General features: G+C 39.0%; 1 protein-coding gene across 1 annotated transcript in view; it reads right to left on the bottom strand.

The window, feature by feature from the left end:
- LOC102833889 (multiple epidermal growth factor-like domains protein 6-like) overlaps positions 1 to 24,328 on the bottom strand; it is a 117,420-nt gene that overhangs the window by 56,062 nt on the left and 37,030 nt on the right. Inside the window, exons 8-11 of the mRNA XM_006861856.1 lie at positions 23,051 to 23,179; positions 20,555 to 20,683; positions 16,334 to 16,468; positions 11,151 to 11,282 (exon numbers count right to left, since the gene is read on the bottom strand). Of these exons, the coding sequence (XP_006861918.1) occupies positions 11,151 to 11,282; positions 16,334 to 16,468; positions 20,555 to 20,683; positions 23,051 to 23,179 (525 nt within the window). The remainder of the gene's footprint in view (positions 1 to 11,150; positions 11,283 to 16,333; positions 16,469 to 20,554; positions 20,684 to 23,050; positions 23,180 to 24,328) is intronic.

Below are 24,328 nucleotides of genomic sequence, written 5' to 3'. Positions count from 1 at the left end.
GGTTGGAAGGCATTCAAAAGACTACTAGGGAAGAACTTCCTGCTCAAAGTAGATGTGCCCGTGATGGCATATACTGGAGTAAAACTTTCGGGACCTTCATTTGCTGATGGGGTACAACTCAAAATTAGGAGAAACTGCTGAAAACATTATCAATAATCAGAACATGCAATGTATGAAGCATGAATCTAGGAAGTTGGAACTTGTGAAAAATGAAATGGAATGCATAAAGATCAATATTCTAGGCAATAGTGAGCTGAAATGGACTGGTATTGAACATTTTGAATCTGACAATCATATGGCAACCATACAATGCCTGGAATGACAAATTGAAAAGGAATAATATCCCAATCATTGTTAAAAAAAAAGAAAAGTTCAAGGTGTATCTTGAAATATAATGTTGTCTGTGATAGGATAATATTCATATACCTACAAGAAAGATCAGTTAATACCACTATTATTTATATTTACACATGAACCACTAAATCCAGTGATGATGAAATTGAAGAACTCTACCAATTTCTTCAGTCTTAAATTGATCAAATATGCAATCAATATGCAATTGATAATTTCTGGTGATTGGAATATGAAGGTTATAAACAAAGAAGAAGGATCAATCGATGGACAACATGGCGTTGGTGATGGAAATGATAATGGAGACAGTATGGTAGAATTTTGTAAGAGCATTGACTTATTCATTGAAAAAACCTTTTAAAAACAGCATAAAAGGTGACTATACACATGTGCCTCACTATGGAATACAAAGGAATCAAACTGACGACATCAGCCAAAACAAGGTCAAGGGCTAACTTGGAACAGACTATCAATTGCTCACGTGCAAGCTCATGCTGAAGCTTAAAATTAAAACAAGTCCATAAGAGCCAAAATTGACCTTGAGTATAGTGCACTTGAATTTAGAGTCCATCTTAAGAGCAGACTGGTTGCATTAGACACTAATGACCGAAGAGTTGCGGGATGACAACAAGCACATCATACAGGAAAAAGGCAAAAGTTCATTAAAAAGACAGGAATGAAAGAAAAGACAAAAAGGGATGTCAGAAGACACTTTGAAACTTGCTTTTGAGAAGCTAAAGTGAATGAAAGGCATGAGATAAAAGAGTTGAATACAAAATTCCAAAGGGCAGTTTAAGAAGACAAAGTAAAGCATTATAATGAAATGTGCAAAGACCTGGAGTTAGAAAACCACATGGAAGAACACGCTCAACATTTCTGAAGTTGAAAGAGCTATCAACAACAACATATATCGAACTATATATAATATTCTTGTAGTTATTATGTGGCGTTGTATGAGGATGCTTCAGAAAGTTAATGGAATTAAAGGATAATGGAATCTTCCCACAGACTTTTTGAAGCCCCTTCTTAACACATTAAACTACATATTATCTAGCTGAATCAATTCTAGTATATACAGAAATTAAGAGCCAGAGACATTTACTCATTACTCCAAGGTGGCCCTAACATATGTCAAAATGAAGAGTGCATGTTGAGGTGAGAACAGGAGGATAATACATTTAGAATCTTGGAGGAAGCTAAGAAATCATAAAGCATCATCATTTATGTTGTTAGTCTTTTCAATCCTTTGAAAAAAGCTTCTTTCCAAGGTACTTTCAGAAATGGAGTAGAGACCAATGAGCCTGTGGTCCTGATGAGAGTTGCAGGCTCCCTTCTCTCTTTTGCCATCTATAAACATCAAGTAATCAAATCCAATATATCAACTGTAGGTTATGGAATATTTTCCAGTAACTTAAACTCTGTTTTCTCATATAGGAGTTTTAAATTGGTAGGTTATCTATATTAAAATTTAATCATAACTTCTTTACTAAGTTGTCAAGAACATTATTTAATTGAATTCAGAAATGTTTCATTTAGCATCCCTGTATGTCAAGAGCTGGGGAGGGAAAAAAAAAAAAAAAGGAATGATAAATAGTCTTAATCATGTACAAACACATCCTCACTTATAATGCAATATTTTGGCTGATGTGATGGAAAGAAGAGGTTTAATGTTTTTCTTTGTTTATTTTGTATATAGTATTACTGTTTTTGCTAAGTGCTGTCAAGTTAGTTCTAAATCATAGGGGTCCTGTATATGGCTTCTGAGTGGCGCCTGGTGGTGGAGATGGTGGTTATTTGCTGTGGAGTCATTTCTAATTCATACCGAACCTGTACAGTGTTTCTGAGGATGTAAATCTTTGCGGGAGCAGAAAGCCTCATCTTTTTCCCACGGCACAGCTGGCAGTTTCAAATTGCTAACCTTGAGGTTAGCATACCGATCATAACCACTACAAGACCAGAGCTCTTTGCCTAGTGGGTTTGAATTGCTGACCATTGTTAGGTTAGCAGTCCAATGCTTATCCTACAATGCTACTCCAGTATATACTGTTGTGGTTTTTGTTAAGTGTGTTTGAGTTGGTTCATGCTCATAGCAGTCCTGTATAGGATTTCTGAATAGCGGCTGCTGAATTTAAACCACTGACCTTGCAATTCAAACCTCCCTTGAGGTCCAGTGTATTATCCCACAGTGCCACACCAGGACTCCAGAATAAATGGAAGGATAGAAAAATTATTAGAGAGAAGCGCAACGAATGAACAATGGCATCATGTTTTAGAAGTACATGGATGTGAGAGTGGTCAGAATTGAGGCTGAGGGCACATTGATGATGGACCCCTCATGCTACTAAGTTTTCATTTCCTTGCATAGGCATTGTTGGTCACTGAGAGTTGTAAATTAATGCCAGCATGAGCTTTGTTTTTTTTTAATTTTTATTTATTTTTAAATTATATATATGAAGGGGCTTAAAAAAGTTCATGGAAGATTGAATTAAAAGATAATGGAATTCTCACATGAACTTTTATAAGTCACGTTGTGTGTACGTATGTGTTGTTGTTGTTGTTGTCAGGTGCCATCGAGTCGGAACCGACTCATATTGACCCCATGCACAGCAGAACGAAACAATGTCCGATCCTGGGCCAACCTCACTACCGCCGCCACACTCGACGCCATCAATGATGTCACCTGGCTGATCCATCTCGTTGGGGGTCTTCCTCTTTTTCTCTGACCCTCCACCTTACCCAGCATGACATCCTTCTCTATTGACTGTTCTCTCCGGACAATGTGTCCAAAGTATGAGAGGTGTATTATATTTTTAAAGACCTAACCGAGGCACTATTAAAGGTGACAGGAACAGCCCAGGGCTGACTACTAAGTCTTTCTCAAGGGTCTGTGCTTAAAAATGGCAGCTGTTTTATATGGGTTGTCTAGAGAAGCAAAACCAATGAAACAAAAATAGATATTTTTGATAGATAGATAGATAGATAGATAGATAGATAGATAGATAGATAGATTTACTTTAGAGAAACAGCTGTCACAATTGTAGGGGCTGGCAAATCCAAAATCTTTAGGGAAAGAAGCAGGATGGAGACCTCTACTGGTTCCAAGTTTGTGGGGGCTGGAAAATTCAAAATCTGCAGGTCAGGCAGCAGGCCAAGAATTTATGCAGAAACTGGTGATTCAGTATGCTAAGCATTGCACTGCTAACTTCAAGGCTGACAGTTCAAATGAGGGAGAAAGTGGAGGCTTTCTGCTCCCATAAAGATTTACAGTCTCAGAAACCCAAGGAACTGTTCTACTCTGTTTGATAGGGTTGCTATAAGTCAGGATTGACTTCATGGCACTGCTTAGGAATCACAAGTCATATAATGAGGAGAGTGTAGAGTTGAGAGATAGGACAGAAAGCTTTGCCTGAACATCTAACCCACTTCCATTGCAGATGTAGGCTATGCCCCAAGAGAAAACCCCTTTCCACTGATCCATCACATCAGATTGCATCGTGGAAAGTGATTACACTATATTAAATCAGCTCAGAGTTGGGTAATGGTAAGGAAGACCATGGAATCATTGATGCAACTGAGTTATGGTGTTGGAGAAGACTATTACAAGTACCATGGACTGCCAGAAGAACAAACAAATCTATATTGGAAGAAGTACAGCCAGAGTATTCATTCGAATCCAGGATACCGAGGCTTTGTTTCTCATATTTTAGACATATTATCGGGGGGGGGGGGGGGGAGTCCTCAACAAATTGAGTATGGAAAAAGGACATTGTGCTTCGGAAAGTGGAGGGTCAGCAAAAAAAAAAAAAGAGGAAGCCCTCCAATGAGATGGATTGGCACTGTGGCAGCAGCAGTGGGCTCAAACCTAACAATTGTGAGGATGATGCAGGACTGGGTGGGCAGCGTAGTTGTGCAGAGGGTCACTATGAGTTGGAACTAACTCAGTGGTACCTAACAACAACCACCACCAGCCAAACCACCTGCCACTACTGAGAATCATAACCTAACCAAGCTGACAATCATCACAGTTGCTAATTCGATATTAACCAAATCACCATTAGGAAGACCAATCTGAAAACCAGCTCCACCATTATACAACTTACTGGTTCTAAATGAGCTACACCATGACGCCCCTCCGTTCCTGTGTATAATGGGAGATGAAGACCTTGGCAACGTTGTACTCATCAGTCTTCAACCATGTCCCTCTTTTAAAGCTGAATTTGCACAATGGCTTTTTGTAAGGCCTGCCACTGCTTCAGTGTCTCCTCTCTGTCACACTGCTCAGTGGGAGCTGACATTCTGCTGATACTTCATCAGGCTGGACTGCCTGCTGAGAACCAGATTGGTAAGGGAAATGCATCTCACTGCTGGAAACGATGGGAGATGTATTATTTAAATACAATTTATCTTGCAGCAACTTTAAAAATCAGATTCACCATGCTTCAGAGAGAGAGAGAGACATGTTTTTGCACCTTGCCTCTTCTTGTTTGATGATGCTTGAGACTTTTAATTGTTTTTGTGATTGTTTTCTAAATGTTGCTTTATTTTAGATGACCTCTTTCTTTCTGTCTTAAGTAATTTCCTCAGAAAGGAAGATTCAACCTTGGTTTGTGGTGGGTGTGGTGGAGAAATTTGGAAAACTTGTGCTGTTGTGTGCTGCGGAGTCAGTTCCAACTTATAGCAAGCCTGTTTAGGGTTTCTCAGAGTAGCTGGTGGTTAGAACTGCCAACCTGATCATTACCAGTCCAGTGACTATCCGACATTGACATAACAGGGTCCAGAAAACAGTTTAGGTCTTGTTAAAAGGGTAAATGCTCCCTTTTATCTGAGTCAATTCCTTAACTGCATGGCTTATGGAAGAAAAGACTAGGAGGCTGTGTCTACCATAAAACCAGGCAGTGTTCTTCAGTTGCCGTGTTTTTGAAACTTGAACCTTTCAGGCAACTAACTGATTTTTATTTTAAAAATAAACTAGATTAGCTGAATTGTGAATGTACTTTTAAAATTAGCTGTTTAATTAAAAAAAAAAAAAAACCAATAACACATCTCAAACAGGCTATGAGTATAGAAACAGCAAAGTAAAACAGGCATCTGAAAAGTAATTATTTCTTGATAGCAAAAGAAAAAAACAGAGTTGAGAAATCATTTGCTGTGTTCAGAGCACACTATTTACCAGCCAAGGGTATGCCAGAGAATATTACAACCAGCTAGCAAAGGCCAATAGTCAAATTGTTGTGAATTTTATAAACCAGTTGACATAAACTTGGTGGCTTGAATTCAAGTATGGAGGGAATAAATAGACAGTGGAAATCATCCAGTGTTATAAACCAGGGAATTTATATTTTAGAGAGCCGACTTTTAACATTTACTAGTTCACCACTGCAAAAGGTCCATGCCTGGGATCTCCATGGTTTTCATGAGATTTGATCATATGATGACAACAGAATGCGTTCCTATTTGCAATTAGTGTCTCTCTTCTTCTGTCTTTCCCACCATTTCCTCAAATTTGCTTTTCTCAAGTAGAGAAGAAACTTATTTTGTAAATGGTCATGTAAAAAAAAAAATGATGAAAGTTTAGAAACTCTTAACAAATTGAGTAAGGAATAGAAAATAGGATTTCTGAAGAAAGGGAAATGAAACGTTATGATTATCTTTTACGTTTTTTGTTTTAAAGAATTTTGGTGGTGATGCTAAGTTATGCTTGATATTTATAGCAGGTGAAATAGGACAAAACAATTATATACTCAAAGAGGAACATTCCAACAAGACAGCAGAAAGCCCCTCCCTGTTACAGGGAGAGGTCAGGCCATCAGGTAATAAATACTTTAAAACAAGAACAACCAATTGTTTAGTGAACAATTGGTCTAACTATAATGTCAACTTTTTTTTTAATGTCAACTTTTCCTGAATTATTAAGGCCATATGTGAAGTAGGAAATATGGAAAATACATAAACAAATGAAAGAAGAAATATTTACTACTTATAGTCTCATCACCTAGAGATGGCTGCTGCTAACATTCAGAAGTGCTTTGTACTACAAATTTCCATAGGCATACATGGATACATGTACTACAAATCTGGATCATTCTCCATATATTGCATTTAATGTTGACTCTCATGACATTATAAATTCTTTCAAAACATAAATCTTAATTTTCTAACAACCGTCTCCTGATGTGTTACGTAATTTGTTTAATCATTTACTTCCTGATGGATATTTAGATTGCTTCTATTTTTTACTTTTGCTATGATAAATAATGTTGAGATAAAGAAAAAGCTGGGGATGTTTCTCTAGTCATTTCTGTGGCAAAAATTCAAAGAAATTGCTTGCTTTAAAAGGCTAAATTGCCCTTCACAAAGATGTCGTTGTACTGAGTTGCTCTGTACAGGGTTTCCAAGACAGCCATCTGATGTAAGAAAGTCTTATTTTTCTCCCACAAAGCAGCTGGGGGCGACTCGAGCCACTGACCTTGTGGTTCATAGTCCAGTGCTTATTCTACAGAGTCATTGCACTCCCTTTCATAAAGATAATACTTTCTTATCAAGAAGATGTGAGTGTGCCTGTGAAACCAAGTTCTCCAACACTATTAACGGTTGGTGTTAGCTGCTGTGTAGTCAACCAGAGACTCAGACCTAAACTCATGGAGCCTCTATGCATAACACTGAAGTAGAGCAGGATCAGTTGTGGTTAGAGTTCATATTGCCTGGTTTTCATAAGTAGATTGGCAGGTCTTTCTTCCTAGTTTGCTTAAGTCTGGAAAGCTCCATTTAAGTAATTCAGCATTGTGATAGTTAAGGCTTTGTGTCTGCTTGGTTGGGCCAGAATTCTCAGTGATTTAGCAGTTAAGATGCAGTAATCACGCCTATGATGATATCTAATATGATATCATCATCTCCGTAATGTGATCAGTCCTGATGTGATAGAATTATCCTATGTGTGGTAAATTCTCATTTCTATGATGTTAATGTACTCCTGGGGTGGTACTGTAGGATCAGTATTGGACTGGGTACCACAAGGTCGGCAGTTCAAACCTACCAGCTGCTCTTTGGAAACCCTATACAGAGTCACTATGTCTCAGAACCAACTTGATGGCATGTAACAACAACAATGATGTTAATGAGGCTAGCTGCAATTTACAGGATTAGGTTGTATTTTGAGCCAATCTTTTTTGAGGTATGAAAAAGAATAAGCAAGCAAGTAGAGCTCAGGGGGACCTATTGCCACCAAAAAAAAAAAAAAAAAAAAGAGCTAGGAGAGAAGTGCACCATTTGCATCTAAGGTCCCTGCATTGTAAAGCTCCTAGAAGCAGAGAAAGATCGATGCCAAGACACATGGATGGATATCTTCAAACATTTTGGGCCAATAGATGCTGAAATGAAACAAGGACATTTCTCCAGATCTGGTGCTCTGGATTCAAACCTCTGTCTTCCTAAATGGTGAGAGAATCCATTTCTGTTGGTTAAAGCCATTTAAATGTGGTATTTCTATGATCGCAGCACTAGAGGGCTAAGGCGAGCATCACAGCAACATTTCAGTCCTCCACTGACAGACAAGTGATAGCTGCACATGAGTGCATTGGACTGGAATCAAACTCACTTTTCCTGCATGGAAGGCAAGAATTCTATCACTGAACCAACAATGCTATGCACCAGCATTATTTAGGAAGTGGGTAGGGTGGGATGGGGATACCATAATACACAGAGTTTTCTAACAGTGAGATACAATCTTTCTTGTTTTTAAGCTTTCCCCAAATACTGTATTTATAACTTCTGAACACGAATTTATATAAAAGACAATATCTTTAGAAATAGCTTTTTGGTCTCTCCTGAGTCCACAATATATTACCTTGTATAGACTATAAGTATTTTTTTACAGTTCATTATGCAAAGTAACTCGGTTTTAAAGCACCATAGCAGGATATTTAGAGAAATCTTGTATGCTTTTCTTCAAACACAAGCCCTTTTGAAAATGGCATATACATTCTTTGTGAAGTATGAATGAAACATTTTAAATGAATTCTATCCTTTTTGGTTCCATTCATTTATTTAAATATCTTATTATGGTGATATCTAATTTGTATTTGCATCTGTGTGCATAAATCCAGATAATAGCATGTAACACTGAAATTGAGCTGGGTTTAGGACTCAGAGATTATTTCTGCTTATTAAATTCAATGTTATCTCATGTTACTAATAAAATTAGAATGTTATCACTCATCATCAAAAAAAAATCTCTCAGGATTATCATGTAATATTCTCGTAGGGTTAGAAATATTAGAAAGGAAGCAAGATGCAATGTAATTACTAAAATTAATATTTAAAAGAATGAGAGTTTATCTTGTTCTTCCCTTGTTTTAAAATAGTCTATTTATATCACCTGGCAATTGAAACAGTATAAAGTTTATCACTCCCTGATTAATAATCATTTCATTAAGTTGAGTTGGACAAGAGAAAATGTCACTTCAGTGTGGAAATAGCATAGCAAGTGACTAACTATCTTTTGAATATGTCAATTCTTGAAGTTATTTTTTTCTTTGTTTGTTTTTTAAAGCAAACAAACAGGTTAAGGATAAGCAAGTGCTCCTCTGGCAAACTTTTATATTGCTTGAAATGTGTGTCATCAGTGCCAGAAGGACAGCACTGGAGTAGGAACTATGTCCTTGTAACAGAAAGATTGTCAGGTAAAGATCTTGTCCTATCACTCTTGCTTGAGGGTTATCCTGAGGGGCAAGAATCTATTTTCCAAAATGATTAGCTGATTAGCTGTGCTAAATGCTATCTTGGCATTAGATTTTATATTTATGGCTAATATTTCTAGGTGCATTTGCGTGCAGGTTTATAGAAAGCCCTAAGCACTGAAATTTGATTCAAATCATGTTCACACTTTACAGAATGATAGACAATTGCAAACAGCAGACTTTTGTTCATCTTTATTAGACACATTTGAAATAGCACTGTAAAAATACCATCATTGCCACCCAGCCCATAGTGGTCCCCAAGTTCTCAAGTAACTTTTAGTTTCCTTGTCAACTGAGTAGAGAAGGAAATTGTAACAGTGGTTTAGAGGCTGTGTCTGATCTCTAAATTTAGGGACAGGGGAGAAAGATCATAATCAACAGCCTAAGGCTGATTTCCTATGAGGTGGAGGTCAGAAATACCTCCACGCTCCAAATGTTTTACCAATTCTGACATCGACCATTCCTCTCTACTTCTCTGCTGGGTTCAGTAATTAGTTACAATGGCCACACAGAACCCACAGACCAAACTCACAGTTAAGGGCATCATTAGTGAAGTAACAGATTACAATTCAGGTCCAGGAACTCAGATAACAGTTCAGGTTCAGGAATGCTCAGGACACAGTTCTTCCATTGTGAGAGTCTCTTCTTAGCTATGCCTGTAGGCACACTCTTCTTTGACTCTTAGCCCTTTGGCCTGGTCCCCACTGTTCTGGTAAAAGTGTTATAAAGCTGCTTTAGCTCTACCAGTAAGTGCTCAGAGGTACCCCACTCCACTGGCAAGCCTCTTGCCTGAAGGTACTCAGTGTTCTAGCTCTGTGGCCTGGGAAGTCTGTCTTGTGAATTTCTCTGTCTTGTGCTCCTTGTCCTGCTGCGTCTGCTGCTGCTGTTTCTCTGCCACTGCTTCTCACTGCTCTTCTGTGTTTCAGCTCTTTGTCTCCTGGATTGAGGAAGTCTATCAAAGAGATCTTGGGTCCAAAGAACATGCTCCACTCCTGGCTCTACTTAATTGATGGTAGTGATCTCCACTTTAGATTTCATATAGCTTATTTGCAGGATCCAACACCCACAAGGTGCATGCCCCTTATTTAGATTATTAGCGAGTTATCCAATCCCCTAAGTGGGTTATCAGCACCTCACCTTTGCATAGTCCTTCCTAGTCATTTGGTGAGAAGGTTACAGATGATTTAGATAGAAGGGTCATGTTAAACAATTCATTGCATAGCAGAAATACAGGCAGGGTGAAAACAGGCTATGTAAGAATCACAACCAGAAAATGAGATTGCAGATGAGCAGTTCACTGGCTCTTTGAAGCAGGTTCAGTTTAGCTAATCATTTTTTTTTTTAAATCAGTCTATAATATGCTTCTGCTCTGACAAAAATGATAAATCGAGTCTAACAGGTTCTTAAAGTGCCTTTCAATGTAGCTTTAAATAGTATACTATGGCAGATTGGTTCCAGAGATGACTGCAACCGTAACTTCCAACTTTCAGGTCTTTGGCAATAAGATTCTGCTATTCCTTTTATAAGGAGGTAGAATCTTTCTCCTCCCCTTGAGTCTGGGTTGGTTTATAACTTGCTGTAACCAGTAGAAGGTGGAGGAAGTGAACTTCTGAGCTAGAAGTTTTGACATCTTATATATCTTCTTACACATTTAAAGGGCTCCTTCTTGGAATGGTGTCTTAGACTGTCATGCTATGAGGAAGCCCAAGGTAACCTGTGGTAAGGCTTTGTAGAGAAAAGCCAAGTTTCTCTTGTGAAGAGGTCCACCCTGCACTAGTCCCAGCGCATCAACCAAGTGAATACACTCAACCAACTGAATTAGTGACTCCAGCAGGAGCATCACCTCATCAGCCTAGAAATTATTTGCTCTAAAGACATAAGAAAACATTGTTGTAAGTCACTAAGCATTGGGGTGGTTTGCTACACAGAAATAGTAATTGAAATATGTACCCTAACACAGCAATATCTTGTATAACAGTTAAAAGGTTTTAAAAGAAATAAAAGTACAAAGCTAACCATTTGATTGATAACTTGTTGTTTATGCTGTGTAGGTCTATGACTTACGTATGGTACAGGATTTTCCCGTGTAACCAGGAGTGCAGTCACAGTTCCCATCTTGTTTGTTGCATTGACCTCCATTCTCACAGGGTCCACAGGAGAACTGACACTCTGGTCCCCAGAGGCCATCAGGGCAGGCTTGTAAGGCAAAAAGAAAGAAAAAGACAGGGGCTTAGACTATTGGTAAATCTCAAGGTGATCTCAGATTTCAGCTTTTGCCTAAGTGAGTTGGAAAATTGGATGCATGTGTGTGTGTGTGTAGACCAAGCAGCAAAGAAAGGAACATTGTAGAAGCCTCCGAGGATTTATGACACTTCCAAAAATATTCCCTGAAGAAATCAACATGATGCTATAGCTTGTCACTTTGGAAATACAGATACAGAGGTTGGCTTTTTGCTGAAAATGTGGTTTTTCAGACAGTAACAATGGAAACAATGTTGATATATATCCTAGGAGGCAGTTGCACAGAACAAAATCTGAAAATGAGATGTAATTTGTAAAAGAAGCTCAGGAGGCTTGGTGCTCAGGAAGTTGCACCTAAATGGTGGCCTGAATTCTATTTTCCTAGCCTTTTCTTTTTCTGTAAACCAGAATTACTACACCAGATGTTTGTAATTTGTATATTTTGTGAGCGTGTACAATGCACCAGGTGAGGAAAAGGGGTTGCATGCTGCTTTTTTGGAATGCCCTTTGAATTGGAGAAGGACCTGCAATGCTGTTGGGACCGATGAAGATTCAGTTAGATGTTTCAGTGTATGTCCTCTCATCAGAATCACTGCAAGTAGAAAGTTGGTGGGAAGTATCCTCTTAACACATGGAAAACAGAGAAATTTTTCTAAATATATACCAAATGAGCAGTTATATCCTACAAGGGTGAAGTATCTTCCTGCCTTTGTTGAAGACTCTGAATAGGATTATCTTATTTTCTGGAATTTTCATCTTGTACCTGGCTGTTATCATTTGATCATTTAAGTTTATGTCAGTGGCTTTGTCCAAATGAGTTCATTTTGCCATAAACACCACCTGGTGGCATAAGCAACTTTATCTTCATCCCATCCACCCACCCCCCACCGTACCTCACCATGTTGGAAAACAGAGGCTTAGAGAAGTTAAGTGACATAAACTGAGTCACCTAGCTAATAAGTAGCTAAGTAGGATTTACACCCAGATCTGCTGGCCTTGGAAGCTTGTACTTGCAAGCATTACTACAACTTAATCTACAATACTAAGTACTCAGGATTCTTAAAGACAATTCTGTAAGAAACCCACCAGAGCTCAACATTGGAAGTTTGTCAAATCTGGAATGACTGCAACAAAACTCTAGCAGTCTTAATGGTGACGTATGTATAGGTCATTTCAGATGAACTCAAGGAGTTCTCTGGGCCACAAAGGCTTCTCCCACATCATAGGTCTATTTGCAGCTGGGGTCCAAATACCCCAAGCTACAAACTAATCAAAACAAAGCAAAGACATTTTTTTTTTTTTCAACCATTTCATAGATTAGTTGTAGAAACCAATCTTTTGCTCTTAGAAGTCTTTGCTGATAGACTAAATAAGGCCGACTGCTGATTGTGGAGAGTGGTGTTCATTAGTACCATTGAAACAATCTGAGGTCTTTAATTACCTATTCATCTGCAATCTAGGTCTGGAGTTAAGATTTTTAAAGATATGTCTGGCTCTAGGAGCACTTGGGCTACTTCACTCTTTTTAAAAAAGAGAAATAAAAACAACAACAGGACTGATTTTCATCACGCACAACTCCTGGAGAGCTCTTTTCGCCTTGATTTCAGCTGCCAATCATGGCGATCCCATTCACCCGCTCTAGTCTGATTCATAATTTCATTTTGTGGCTAGACAAAAATATCAGAATTGGACAAAGTTATCTGATTGAAAAATAATATGTTTTCCAGAGATTATGGTGACCTCTTTATTTTGCTGATTTACATATCCTTTCAATTCATTTTCCTTCACAGTGGGAATCTTAGAAGCATTTTTCCACTATGGTATATTCAGCAACTGTTTTAAGAAAATGTTATCAGAATAAATTAAATTTGTCCAGGTGTGCATATATGGTATTGTCTCCACGTACACTGCCTTACAGGGCATGCCTTTTTCAGCAGAGGAATAAATAAGGGGACCATTCTGGGCTAAAAAATCAGTTGAGTGGGAGGAGACAGACACTGGTGTGGGACCTACTTTTATATCATGTTAAACATATTTAGGTAATGTCAGGCTTCCAGTTCCCCAAGTCCTTTCCTTAGAGCTTAGAAAGTCACAAACAAGCTAAAGAGTCCTTCTCTTTACAGATGGACATTGCTGCTCACATATTCTAATTACATAGCCACAGGACTACCCCAGAAAAGTCATACTCAGGTTTTTATTTAGCTCCACATAAGTCCTGCTGACCCTAGGAAGGTAGCAATACAAGGAGTAAGGTGTGATACATGAGGATCCAAGACAACTTTCAACCCCAATACCTGTCTCTGCAGGTGGACCACCTTTCAAACCCATATCCCCTCCTCATTTTAAACAAGATTGCCCTTCAGGTCACTGCAAAGGCAAAATGTTCACTTGAGGTATGAGTGATAATTTGTGTTTGTTATATGCTCACTATTGCTGTGAATTAAAGAGAAGAATACTAAATATAAGAGTTGTTGTTGTTGTTGTTAGCTGATATCCAGTTGATTCCAACTCATAGGGACTCCCATGTGTGCGGAGTACAAATGCTCCATTGGGTTTTCAAGGTTGTAACCTGTCAGAATTAGCTTGTCAGGCCTTAATTCTGAGTTAATGCAAAGTATATGAAAACAAGGGAAGAATGTACCAATAAGAAATAAATCACTGAGTGGTTTCCAATCTGCCTGAATGGGGCTGATGAAAGGAGATGGGTACAATAGTAAATAATTGTGGTGCAATTGTGGTACAACTGTGGTACAATAGTAAATAATTGCTATCAGGACTGACTGGAAGGGTTGGAAATGTAAAGGTAGACATTTTGTAACAAGAGGAGTTGAGTGGTTGATTTTGCAGTCCAGGAGCAGAGGACCCTGGGGCCATCAAGGGAGAGGAGTGGAGTGTGGGACCCTACCCAGAGAAGCAGTGACGCCAGAGATGGAGGCAGAGATGATGGCGTGGAGAGATGGAGCAACTGGGGACTCTGGACTCAGGAAGGGAGAGGGTCTGTGTGCTGGCGGCTAGGGGGCAGGCTTGCGGGGTGTACCTTTTGGTTGTTTGATGATGTAAGGATGGGATTGTAATCATTGCAATGAAAACAAAATACAATAGGATAAATGTAAAGCTAATGTTCTCCCATGTAAACTATCACATAATTCACAATAAAAACTTAAAAAACACACACACAAAAGAAAGATTAGAATATGCATATTTAATTACAGATTCTAGCCAAAAAAAAAAAGAGTCAGGCAATAAATAGTCAATCTAATAAATGATCAGAGTATATAGGTGGTGCTGTAGGATAAGCACTGGATTGCTAACTACAAGATGGGCAATTCAAACTCACCATCCACTTCTCATGAGACAGATGAGTCTTCCTTTGCTCCTGTAGGAGAATTGGTTAGACTCCTGGTGTGGTGTTATAGAATCAGCACTGGACTGTGAACCACAAGGCTGGCAGTTCAAATCTACCAGCTGCTCCTCAGAAGCCCTATACAGTGTCACTATGAGTTGTAACAAACTCGGGGTTACTGAACAAAAGCAACAACAGCAATACGTTAGCAGATGATAAGCTCTATAGAAAAAAAGGTTCAGGGAGACCAACCTATCTATCCATTCACTGCTGTTCGAGTTTTTACCAATTCATAGTGACCCTATATGACACACTAGAACTCCTCTAAGGGTTTCCAAGGATATAAAGCTTTACAGAGGCAGATTGCTACATCCTTCTCCTTCTGGATGGTTGGAGAGTTCAAACCTCAGATGTTTTGATTAGCAGTCCAATGTTTAACCCACGGCACCAGCAGGGTTTCTTTCAGGAAGATTAGGCAATTAATTAAAAGTAGGATCATACAGAAAAAAACTCCATGAGAAAGTAGCATAGGACTACTTGATAAAAGGGAATGAGTTAGCCATGTAAATAAATACCTGGGGAAAAGTATTCTATAATTTCACAAGTTAGAGACAGCTATTAGTAACATTTGGGAATTGTCTTTTCCAAACCTTATATGCATCTATGCACAGACACATATATAATACAAATACACATCTTTATATAATACACATTTTACAATTTTACATATGCTGTTGTTAATTGCCTTCTGTCTGTTCCAACTCATAGCAACTCTGTATAGGGTTTCTGAGGAGTGGCTGGTTGGTTTGAACCACTGACTTTGCAGTCCAGTGCATTATCCTGCAGCGCCATACCAGGATTCCAAATTTACATATATCATATATATTTTTATATGATATTTAATATAAAAGTATTGTACAATATGATTCCCATTTTAAGTAACATATACATATATATTACATAATTATATTACATATATACCTTGCCTACAATGGGACTGATATTTTGCATATACTTTTAAATGTAAGTATTTCTAAAAATTATATAATACTTAGAAATTTGAGAAAGGACAAGGCAAATGAACACATAAATTTTAAAATGTTCTAATATGATTAGGAATCTTTGAAATCTATTTGTTAGAATGATCAATCTTTAAATATAAAGAAAACTATTCTTTAACTCTGGAGTTTAGTGTGACACTGTAGGATAAGCACTGGACTGCTAGCCACAAGGTTGGCAGTTCAAAGTCAACAACTGCTCTTTGGAAACTGTAAGCAGGGTCATTATGAGTTGGAACCAACTTGATGGTACTTAACAATAACAACATTCTTTAGTTCTGAAAGCTAGAAGTGCCCTTGGTTGATTAGTTCAGATCAAAGAAATGACTATCTTTAATCTCCTTAGTACAAGATTTTCTGCAATGTGACCTTACTTCCCTTGCTTAAACTACCAAGGGGGCAGCCAACAGCAGAGACCAAGAAGACTAGGTTAAAGAACTTTATTACCCTGTGTCTCAGTTTCCTCACCTGCAAATAAGGGATTAATAAAGCTCACCTGTCTCCTGAGGACACTGGCGGATTAACTAATTAATGATCATATGGTGCTGGACAAAGGCTGAACACTGTTATTAGAGACAAAAAGAAAATCTATCATCAGATTGTACCTTCCTGGCATCTGTTGCCTTGGTAACCAGATTTGCAGGTGCAAATACCATTTTTGGCATTGCATTCCAGGGTGTTCTCCTCCACACACTGACATTCTGAAGAGCAGCCAGCTCCGTAGGTCCCCCTGGGACAGTCTGTAAGCAGATTGAGGCAAACCGGTCACCTGAAAACCATGCTTTGTTTATTTTAAATTGTTAGTGCACAGGCATGCAGTTCTGCAGTGACTGGTTGTGGAGAATACAAGGTGCTCATCCTGATTGCCAACAACAACAAAAAAAAGGAAACAAACATTCTTTCAAATCAGGCAATTCATTTGCTTTTTGGCAACTGGACATGAACAGTGAGCCTGAACTACTTAAAAGGCTTTGGTGCTTCCAGAATAGAAATTGCTTCTCATTGTGCTCTATTGGTGCCTATAGTTAATATTCTCCAAGGGTTGCTAAGACCTGCCAGGCCCCATATTCATTTTGCTGCAGCATGGAGATGATGGACAAGCATTTAAGTGAAGGCTTTCCATTGTTTTCACCCCCTTCCATTTTACAGTAATGGGAAATGCTTTACGACAAGGAGATAAGACAAAGCTTTCTTCATGGCAGCAGCATTATCTTGACCACATCTTTGGCAACTGATGCTTGCCTTCTCTTTACTATGTTTCCTATAGCACTGAGCTTTAAGGATTTCTAATTTGAAAGAAAGTCCTGTCTTTTCATTCAGGGAAATATATCCATAGAGTTATCTTTGAGCATTTACTTAAAGTGATTCAATTCTCTTTACAATATAAAGAGAATTATATTCTCTTTGGATATACATTTTTATATAGCTACATATTTTTACCTGTCCTCTCTAATAGATGTTCAAGGGACTTATCAAATAAAGATTCTTCAAGTGTCCTCCAGGCTTAAGGTAATTGTTTGTACATACTGGCTTTGCATAGGAAGCCCTTGGGAGAGAACAAAATAGGTAACTTTCCAAGGGATGCAAAGGGACATGAACAGAGGTCATTCAAAGTGGTGGCTACAATAATAATATGTAAGGTGACCCATTCCATTTGGCAGGAACAGTCCAGAATCAACACTAAAGCAGAACAGAATTATTAACAGGGTCACTTTTCACTTAAAAGTGCTTCACACACTCTATCACTTCCGTTCTACTTTCAAATTTCTAATCCTTTATTAGGTTCATCAGGATCCAAGATTTCTCAGAGCTACTTTTTGCCGTGATGTTGTTCTTGTCTTACTCATTCCAGGTAGATGTCCTACCTTTCCTGGATCAACATATATTGTGATTCGCGGACAACTCAGGCACAAAGGAGTACTTACATGTAACAGTTGACTGTTTTAATATGGAAATATGGAAATAGTCTTGGTGGAAAAAAAAGAGTGGAGGACTTGATAGCTCAATATCTAATTATTGTTACAGAATCAAGTATCTCTGGGGTCAGGTAAGTAGCAGTGGTTATGAATCGGGCTGCGAACCTTAAGGTCAGCGGTTCGAAACTACCAGCCGCTCCGCGGGAGAAAGATGAGGCTTTCTACTCCCGTAAGGATTTACACCCTCGGAAACCCTGTATAGGGTCGCTATGGGTCGGAACCGACTCGACGGCACTTAACAACAACAACAACAACACACACGTCTAAGCAATAAGGGAATCCTAGATGACTGGAATGTGCACATTCTCCCTATGGATGGTCATACTGAAAAGTGAATCACTATCAACCACAATAACAACAAACCTGTTTGTCAGATTTTTCTCTGGGTTTTAACTCCTCACAAGATGCAGATGAATAAAAAATTTGTTATTATTATTTTAACCCTAATATCTTTAATTTTATGCCTCTGAAAGCTAGTTCTTTATATGCTTGGCCAGGTCAATTATTTTTTTATTTGTACCAACACATCTGATATTACTTTACAAGATACACAAAGTTGTAACCCAAAATGGGAATTGTCTTGTTGCGCTAGAGTAGAAATATTAGAAATGGCGCTATCTTTGTTTGTTGATCATTATTGGGCAATATTTGTTGCTCTAGAATATGGCATCCACACTTCCTTTTTCCATATGTACCCATGTCTTTTCCATTCCCTTTCCTGTTGATTTTGTCAGGACCAAGTTTTCTATGACACCTTCCCTGTCTCTCTTAATGGGTAAATAATATAGCCTCTGCTTTCAAGAAATGTATCTTTTATGAAATTGATAAGACTCATGAACATCCAACTAAAAATACAAGTAAGACTCTAATCAATCTCTGTCAGGAAGGATGTATTACTGAAGCACATTCAGGAAGGAGTTGTAGATAAGGAAAGATCCAAGCAAAAGTGGAGGGATACTGAGTGAAATAAATCAGACACAAAAAGCCAAATATTGTATTGATCTCACTTATATCAAATATCTAGAATAGGCAATTGTATACCCCAAATCCACTGTTGTTCTTTCTATTCTGACTCAGTTATACGGACCCTGGAGGACAGAATAGAACTGTCCCAGGGTTTCCAAGACTGTAAATCTTTCTCCCACAGAACGGTTGGTGTATTCAAACCGAGACCTTTTGGTTAGCAGCTGAGCACTTAACCACTGTGCCACCCAGACTCCATAGGCCAATGTATAGAGACCAGAATCGATTGGTGATCACCAGGGGTGGGAAGAAGGAGATTGTGGGAGTCATTGATTAGGAGGCTCTGAGCTTCAGTGTGGGGTGATGGAAAAAAGTGAAAATAGCTAGTGGTCGCACAGTATAATTAATGTAATTAATGTCACTGAACTGTGCATGTAAAAATAATGAAACAGAAAACATTTTATTCTAATATGTACTTACCACAATAATATAAAAGAAAAACACAGAAAAAAGAAGTGGAGGGGCATATACTAGGTAGAGCAGTAGAATGGGGAGAGATTCAGGCTCACAGTTATGTGGTATGAAGGTGAACATTCCCCTAGGAGAAATCCTCAACACTATCCATGGGTTGAAGTACCAACGGCCTTCTAGAAGTTCATGGAAGATGGGATTAAAAGTTAATGGAATTTTTCCACAAAGTTTTTGAAGACCTCTAGCTATATATTGGTCATCTTGTTTTCTTGTACTTTTGCAAAATGTAATTGATGGTTAACATGTAAGAAAATGAACAATTTTGGGAAATTTTAGGGAATAATTTTGGTTTGCATTAGTGATGGTGGTGGTGGGGGTTAAGTGCCGTGGAGTCAGTTCTGACTCATAGCAACCCTGTATAGGATTTCTGAGGCTGTAAATCTTTACTGGAGCAGAAAGCCTTATCTTTCTACCATGGAGTGACTGGTAGATTTGAACCGCTGACCTTGCCGTTAGTAGCTCAGTTCGTAATCCACTATGCTACCAGAGTGCCTAATGTTTTGTATTGTTGTTAAGTGCCATGGGGTTGGTATCGACTCATAGGGACCTTATGCACAACTGAACAAAACACTGCCCAATCCTGGACTAACCTCACAATTGTTGCCACACTTGAGCTCATTGATGATGCCACTTTGCCAATCCATCTAGCTAGGGGTCTTTGTATTTTTCTATGACCCTCCACCTTACCAAACATGATATCCTTCTCCAGCGACTTGTTCCTCCTGACAATATGTCCGGACTGCACTTTTTCCAACACAGATCTGTTTGTTCTTTGGGCAGCCCATGGCACTTTCAATATTTTCCTCCCCCAGGAAAAAGAGATATGCCCTTAATATTTAATTCCCTTAAAGTGTCAAAAATTCATTTCAAAGAACTATTAACACCTTTTATACAGGGTCGCTGGAGTCCTGGTGTGGCACAGTGGGTTAATGCACCAGATTGCAAAGCCATTTGAACTGTAAGGTCGGCAGTTCAAGCTCACCAGCTACTTCTTGAAAACCCTATACAGGGTTGCTATGGGTCGGAATTAACTCGACGGCACTTAACAACAACATACAGGGTCGCTATGGGTCAGAACCTACTCAACAGCATTTAAGAACAACAATAATTAAAGGAAACGTTTACTTTAAAAGGAAAATTTAGAAATATATTCTTTCACTTACAAAATTCTAGATTCTATCATTTAAGGTAAAATAAAAAACTAGAACGTATTCATCATATGTTTATAAGCATCATATGATATAATTACAAAACTATTTTATGTGTTTTAATCTCTCCCTTTATTTAATATAGTGTCTCTACTTCTCTGAGCCTCCATGCCTCACACAGAAAGCCAATTTTGTGACCGTGACTTACTCAGATGACAAAAGCGCCCGTAGCGTCCCGGCTCACACATACAGGCCCCATAAACCCTGTGGCAATGACCAGTGTTGGCACAGTTACATTTCCTCTTGCAGTTCTTCCCAAAAAATCCTTTTGGGCATCCTGGAGGGTGGAAGGACAAACAAAGCAAGAATCACACACATGCAAAATTTGCTGTAGGGTTGCTGCAGGATGGATGCCTGGGAAAGTGAAACATTATTTCCAATCTGTTTGGATTTTTTGTTGCTAAATGCTGTCAAGTCCGTTCTGACTCACAGTGACCCTGTATAGGGTTTCCGGCCTGTTAGTCCTTACAGGAGTTGAAAGTCTCATCTTTCTCCCAAGGAGTGACTGGTAGATTTGAACTGTTGACCTTGTGTTTAACTGCTTAGTTTATAATCCACTACACTACCAGGGCTCCTAGAGGGATCGTTGTAAATCCAAAAACTTGATGTATCCTCTAGTTAAAATCCTTTAATGAATTGCTATTGCTGTTTGGTGTTTGGTTCCTTGTTAGCTGGTGTTCAGTCACCACAGACAAATAGTGCTTGTGCGTGAGATGCAATGGCCGGAACTGAACCTGGGTCTCCCACAGAGATGGAGAGAGTTTTACCACTGAACTATCGTTGCTCTCATTGTTTGGTTTTGGAATGTTCTGGAGTCAAGTCAAGTCAATTCCAACTCATAGCAACCGGATTGGGCATAGTATCCGATAGGATTTCCAAGGCTGTAAATCTTTACTGGAGCAGATTGTCACGTCTTTCTTCCACATAGCACCAGGTGAATTCTAACGCAAAAGCACTGGGCTGATTAGCTTATAGCAATAGCAAGGTCAGTGGTTCAAACCCATCAGTCACTCCTCGGAAACCCTAGATGAGTACCGGCCCTTAACAACAACAAACCTAAGGTTAGCACTTGAATGTTTAATCACTCGATCACCAGGGCTTCTTTTTGCTGTTGTTGTTGTTAAATGCCGTCGAGTCGGTTCCGACCCATAGCGACCCTGTACAGGATTTCCGAGGGTGTAAATCTTTACGGGAGTAGAAAGCCTCATCTTTCTCCCATGGAGCGGCTGGTTGTTTCAAACTGCTGACCTTAAGGTTCGCAGCCTGATTCGTAACCACTATGCTACCAGAGCCTTTGCTGTTGTTAGGAACACAAATATGGTTTTGTATCCTCTGATTAAAATCAGAGTTGGCTCCAATTCATAGTGCCCTACTATGTACAAGCTTTGTTAAATCTGAGACCTCTATTGCAGCCACTGTGTCAGTCCATCTAGTTGAGGGCCTTCCTCTTTAGAGACCCTAAATTTAACAAGGCCTACAAGTTCCCACACTGGTTGACCTCATGTTGCATCGATATCTCTTTGACTATTTTTGCTACACTGTGCTGAGCAGGCTGACCTTCTGGCCAATTCTTCCAATGCATCCTCACCCTTTTTAATACTTCAGAGTCAGGCTACGTGTGGCTCTCTCAGCCTTGAATGATCTTCCCTCATTCTACTCTTGTCTTATTTCTACTTAGTTTGCAGGTTTCTGCTTAAGAATCACTTTTCCAAAAGTCTCTCACATAGTCTACATCAGTTCCTTATGCTCTTATCACCAACCACCTTGTAATATTTAGCTTGTAATACCTACCAACCTTTGTAATCTGTGCCTTTCTTGAATAAGACTGTAAATACTATACAGAAATACCAGGGTCTTTGTATCCTCCTGTTTCTGTGTTATCACATCATAATGCCTGGCACAGTGCCTTGAAAACTTAATAAATATTTTTGAATAAATGAATAACACTACTCACAGGGATAAGAAACTGGGATGCCAGCAGGGGCCTCCCTGCTCCTCAGGGAGTTAAGTAAACTTTATTTCCATCTCCCCAGTTCCGTTATCTGTGAGAATCTAATAAACTCCCCATGATTTCTGCAAATCCTTGGGGACTTATATCTTCATTGACTCTCTGTCTTTGGCTCTTGTGCCTGTATAAGCTGCTTCTTTTTTTGTATGCCTTATCAACCCAAATGGGAAATGTGGCCTCCTCACTGGTATTTTGGGACTTTTTCATCCATCATCTGTCTCCCTCTTGCTCTCCTAGGCCCCTCCTTTTCTTCTCTGATTTTCATCTCTTTCTCTGCCTGGCTTGCCCAAGGGGCTCCATTCTTTCTTCCTTTTACTATGCAGAGCAAATGAATTTTCCCCAGCTCCTATGTCCAAACCTGCATGCACAAACTTAACTTTTTGCTCAGCAGCAGCAGCAGGAAAAAAAAAAAAAATCTAAAACCCTTTCTCTGTCAGGATTCACCCTGGAGTTTTAAGCATCACTTGTTTTGTTCTCTTACACATGTCATAAGTCAAAGCATTGCACTGTTGTATAGACAGATACAGACTTCTACATCTTCAGAAAAAATCTTAAAAAATATGATGCAGATTTCATTTAGCTTATTTCCAATTAGAAACCATAAGAATGTATAAGGCCAGTAACAGGAGTTCATACCGGTTTCACAGGCTGCTCCGTGAACTCCAGAGGGGCATTGGCACTGCCCATTCAGGGCATCACAGGTGCCTCCATTCTGGCAGTGACAGATGCTGCTACACCATTTCCCACTGACCTCTGGAGAACAAGCTAGGCAGAAAGTAGAGAAGGTGAATGAGCAGAGTAACCTATTCTTGGAGAAAAAAGTCCTGCTTGACTTTCAATGGAAATGAATACCAAGTTACTAAAAACTCAGTAAGTAACCATGGTACATCCACACAATGGAATACTATGCAACATTAAAGAGTAACAATGAATCCAAAAAGCACCTCATAACCTGGATGAACCTAGAAGGCATTATGCTAAGTGAAGTAAGTTCATCACAAAAGGACAAATATTGTATGACACCACAATGCTAAAATGATATGAAAAGGTTTACACACAGAAGGAAATATTCTTTGATAGCTACCAGGGATGGGACGGAAAAGGAAGGAAAAATGACAAACTAGAGCGTAGACTCCTGTTAACTTGGGTGAAAGGAAGGCAATAAACAATAAGAGGGAGGGCAACACAGCATGACCAAGGCAAAGGAAGACACTGAGAGGTGCTTAGCAGTTCAAGGCAAAAAAAGATAAATACTATTATTATATATGCAATCCTGCAATAACAGTGGCAATAACAATCTACAAATGAATATATAGATAGACATGCAGGCTGAATGGGTGTGGGAAGGCAAATGGGACTATATACATAACTACGTATAGATTTGGCTAAGGATATCTTTACATATGCATTTGTAAGTGTTGCAAATACACTGTAGAACACTCAGGTGTCAGAGGTAGGCAAACTTCTTAGCCGTAAGCAAACACCTTGATGGAATGAGTCACTGGGGTTGGGAACATAGGTCCATAGTCTCCAGGGATAGCTAGGCCAATTGACATAACAAAGTCCACAAAGACAATGGTCTACAGTTTTCCTTGGAGAATGAGTAGAGACTGGAGTCTTACAAGCTTGTGAGCAGCCATCTAAGAGGCAACTATTGATTTCTTCCATTTGAGCAAAGAAGAGTAAAGACAATTCAAGACAAAAGAAAACAATGAGTTTAAAGGACTAATGGGCCATATGGAGCTCAGTCTTCACTACTCTTCAACCTGAAGCACTAAATGGTGCCGGCTACCCACTCTGGTAGCGTAGTGGTTACGAATCGGGCTGTGAACTGCAAGGTCAGCAGTTCGAAACTACCAGCTGCTCTGCGGGAGAAAGATGAGGCTTTCTACTCCCGTAAAGATTTACACCCTC

The sequence above is a fragment of the Chrysochloris asiatica genome, unplaced genomic scaffold (assembly GCF_000296735.1).
Source record: "Chrysochloris asiatica unplaced genomic scaffold, ChrAsi1.0 scaffold00043, whole genome shotgun sequence".
Classification (NCBI taxonomy): domain Eukaryota; kingdom Metazoa; phylum Chordata; class Mammalia; order Afrosoricida; family Chrysochloridae; genus Chrysochloris; species Chrysochloris asiatica.
Note: the sequence above shows the minus strand (reverse complement) of the source record. Positions and strands in the feature narration are given on the sequence as shown.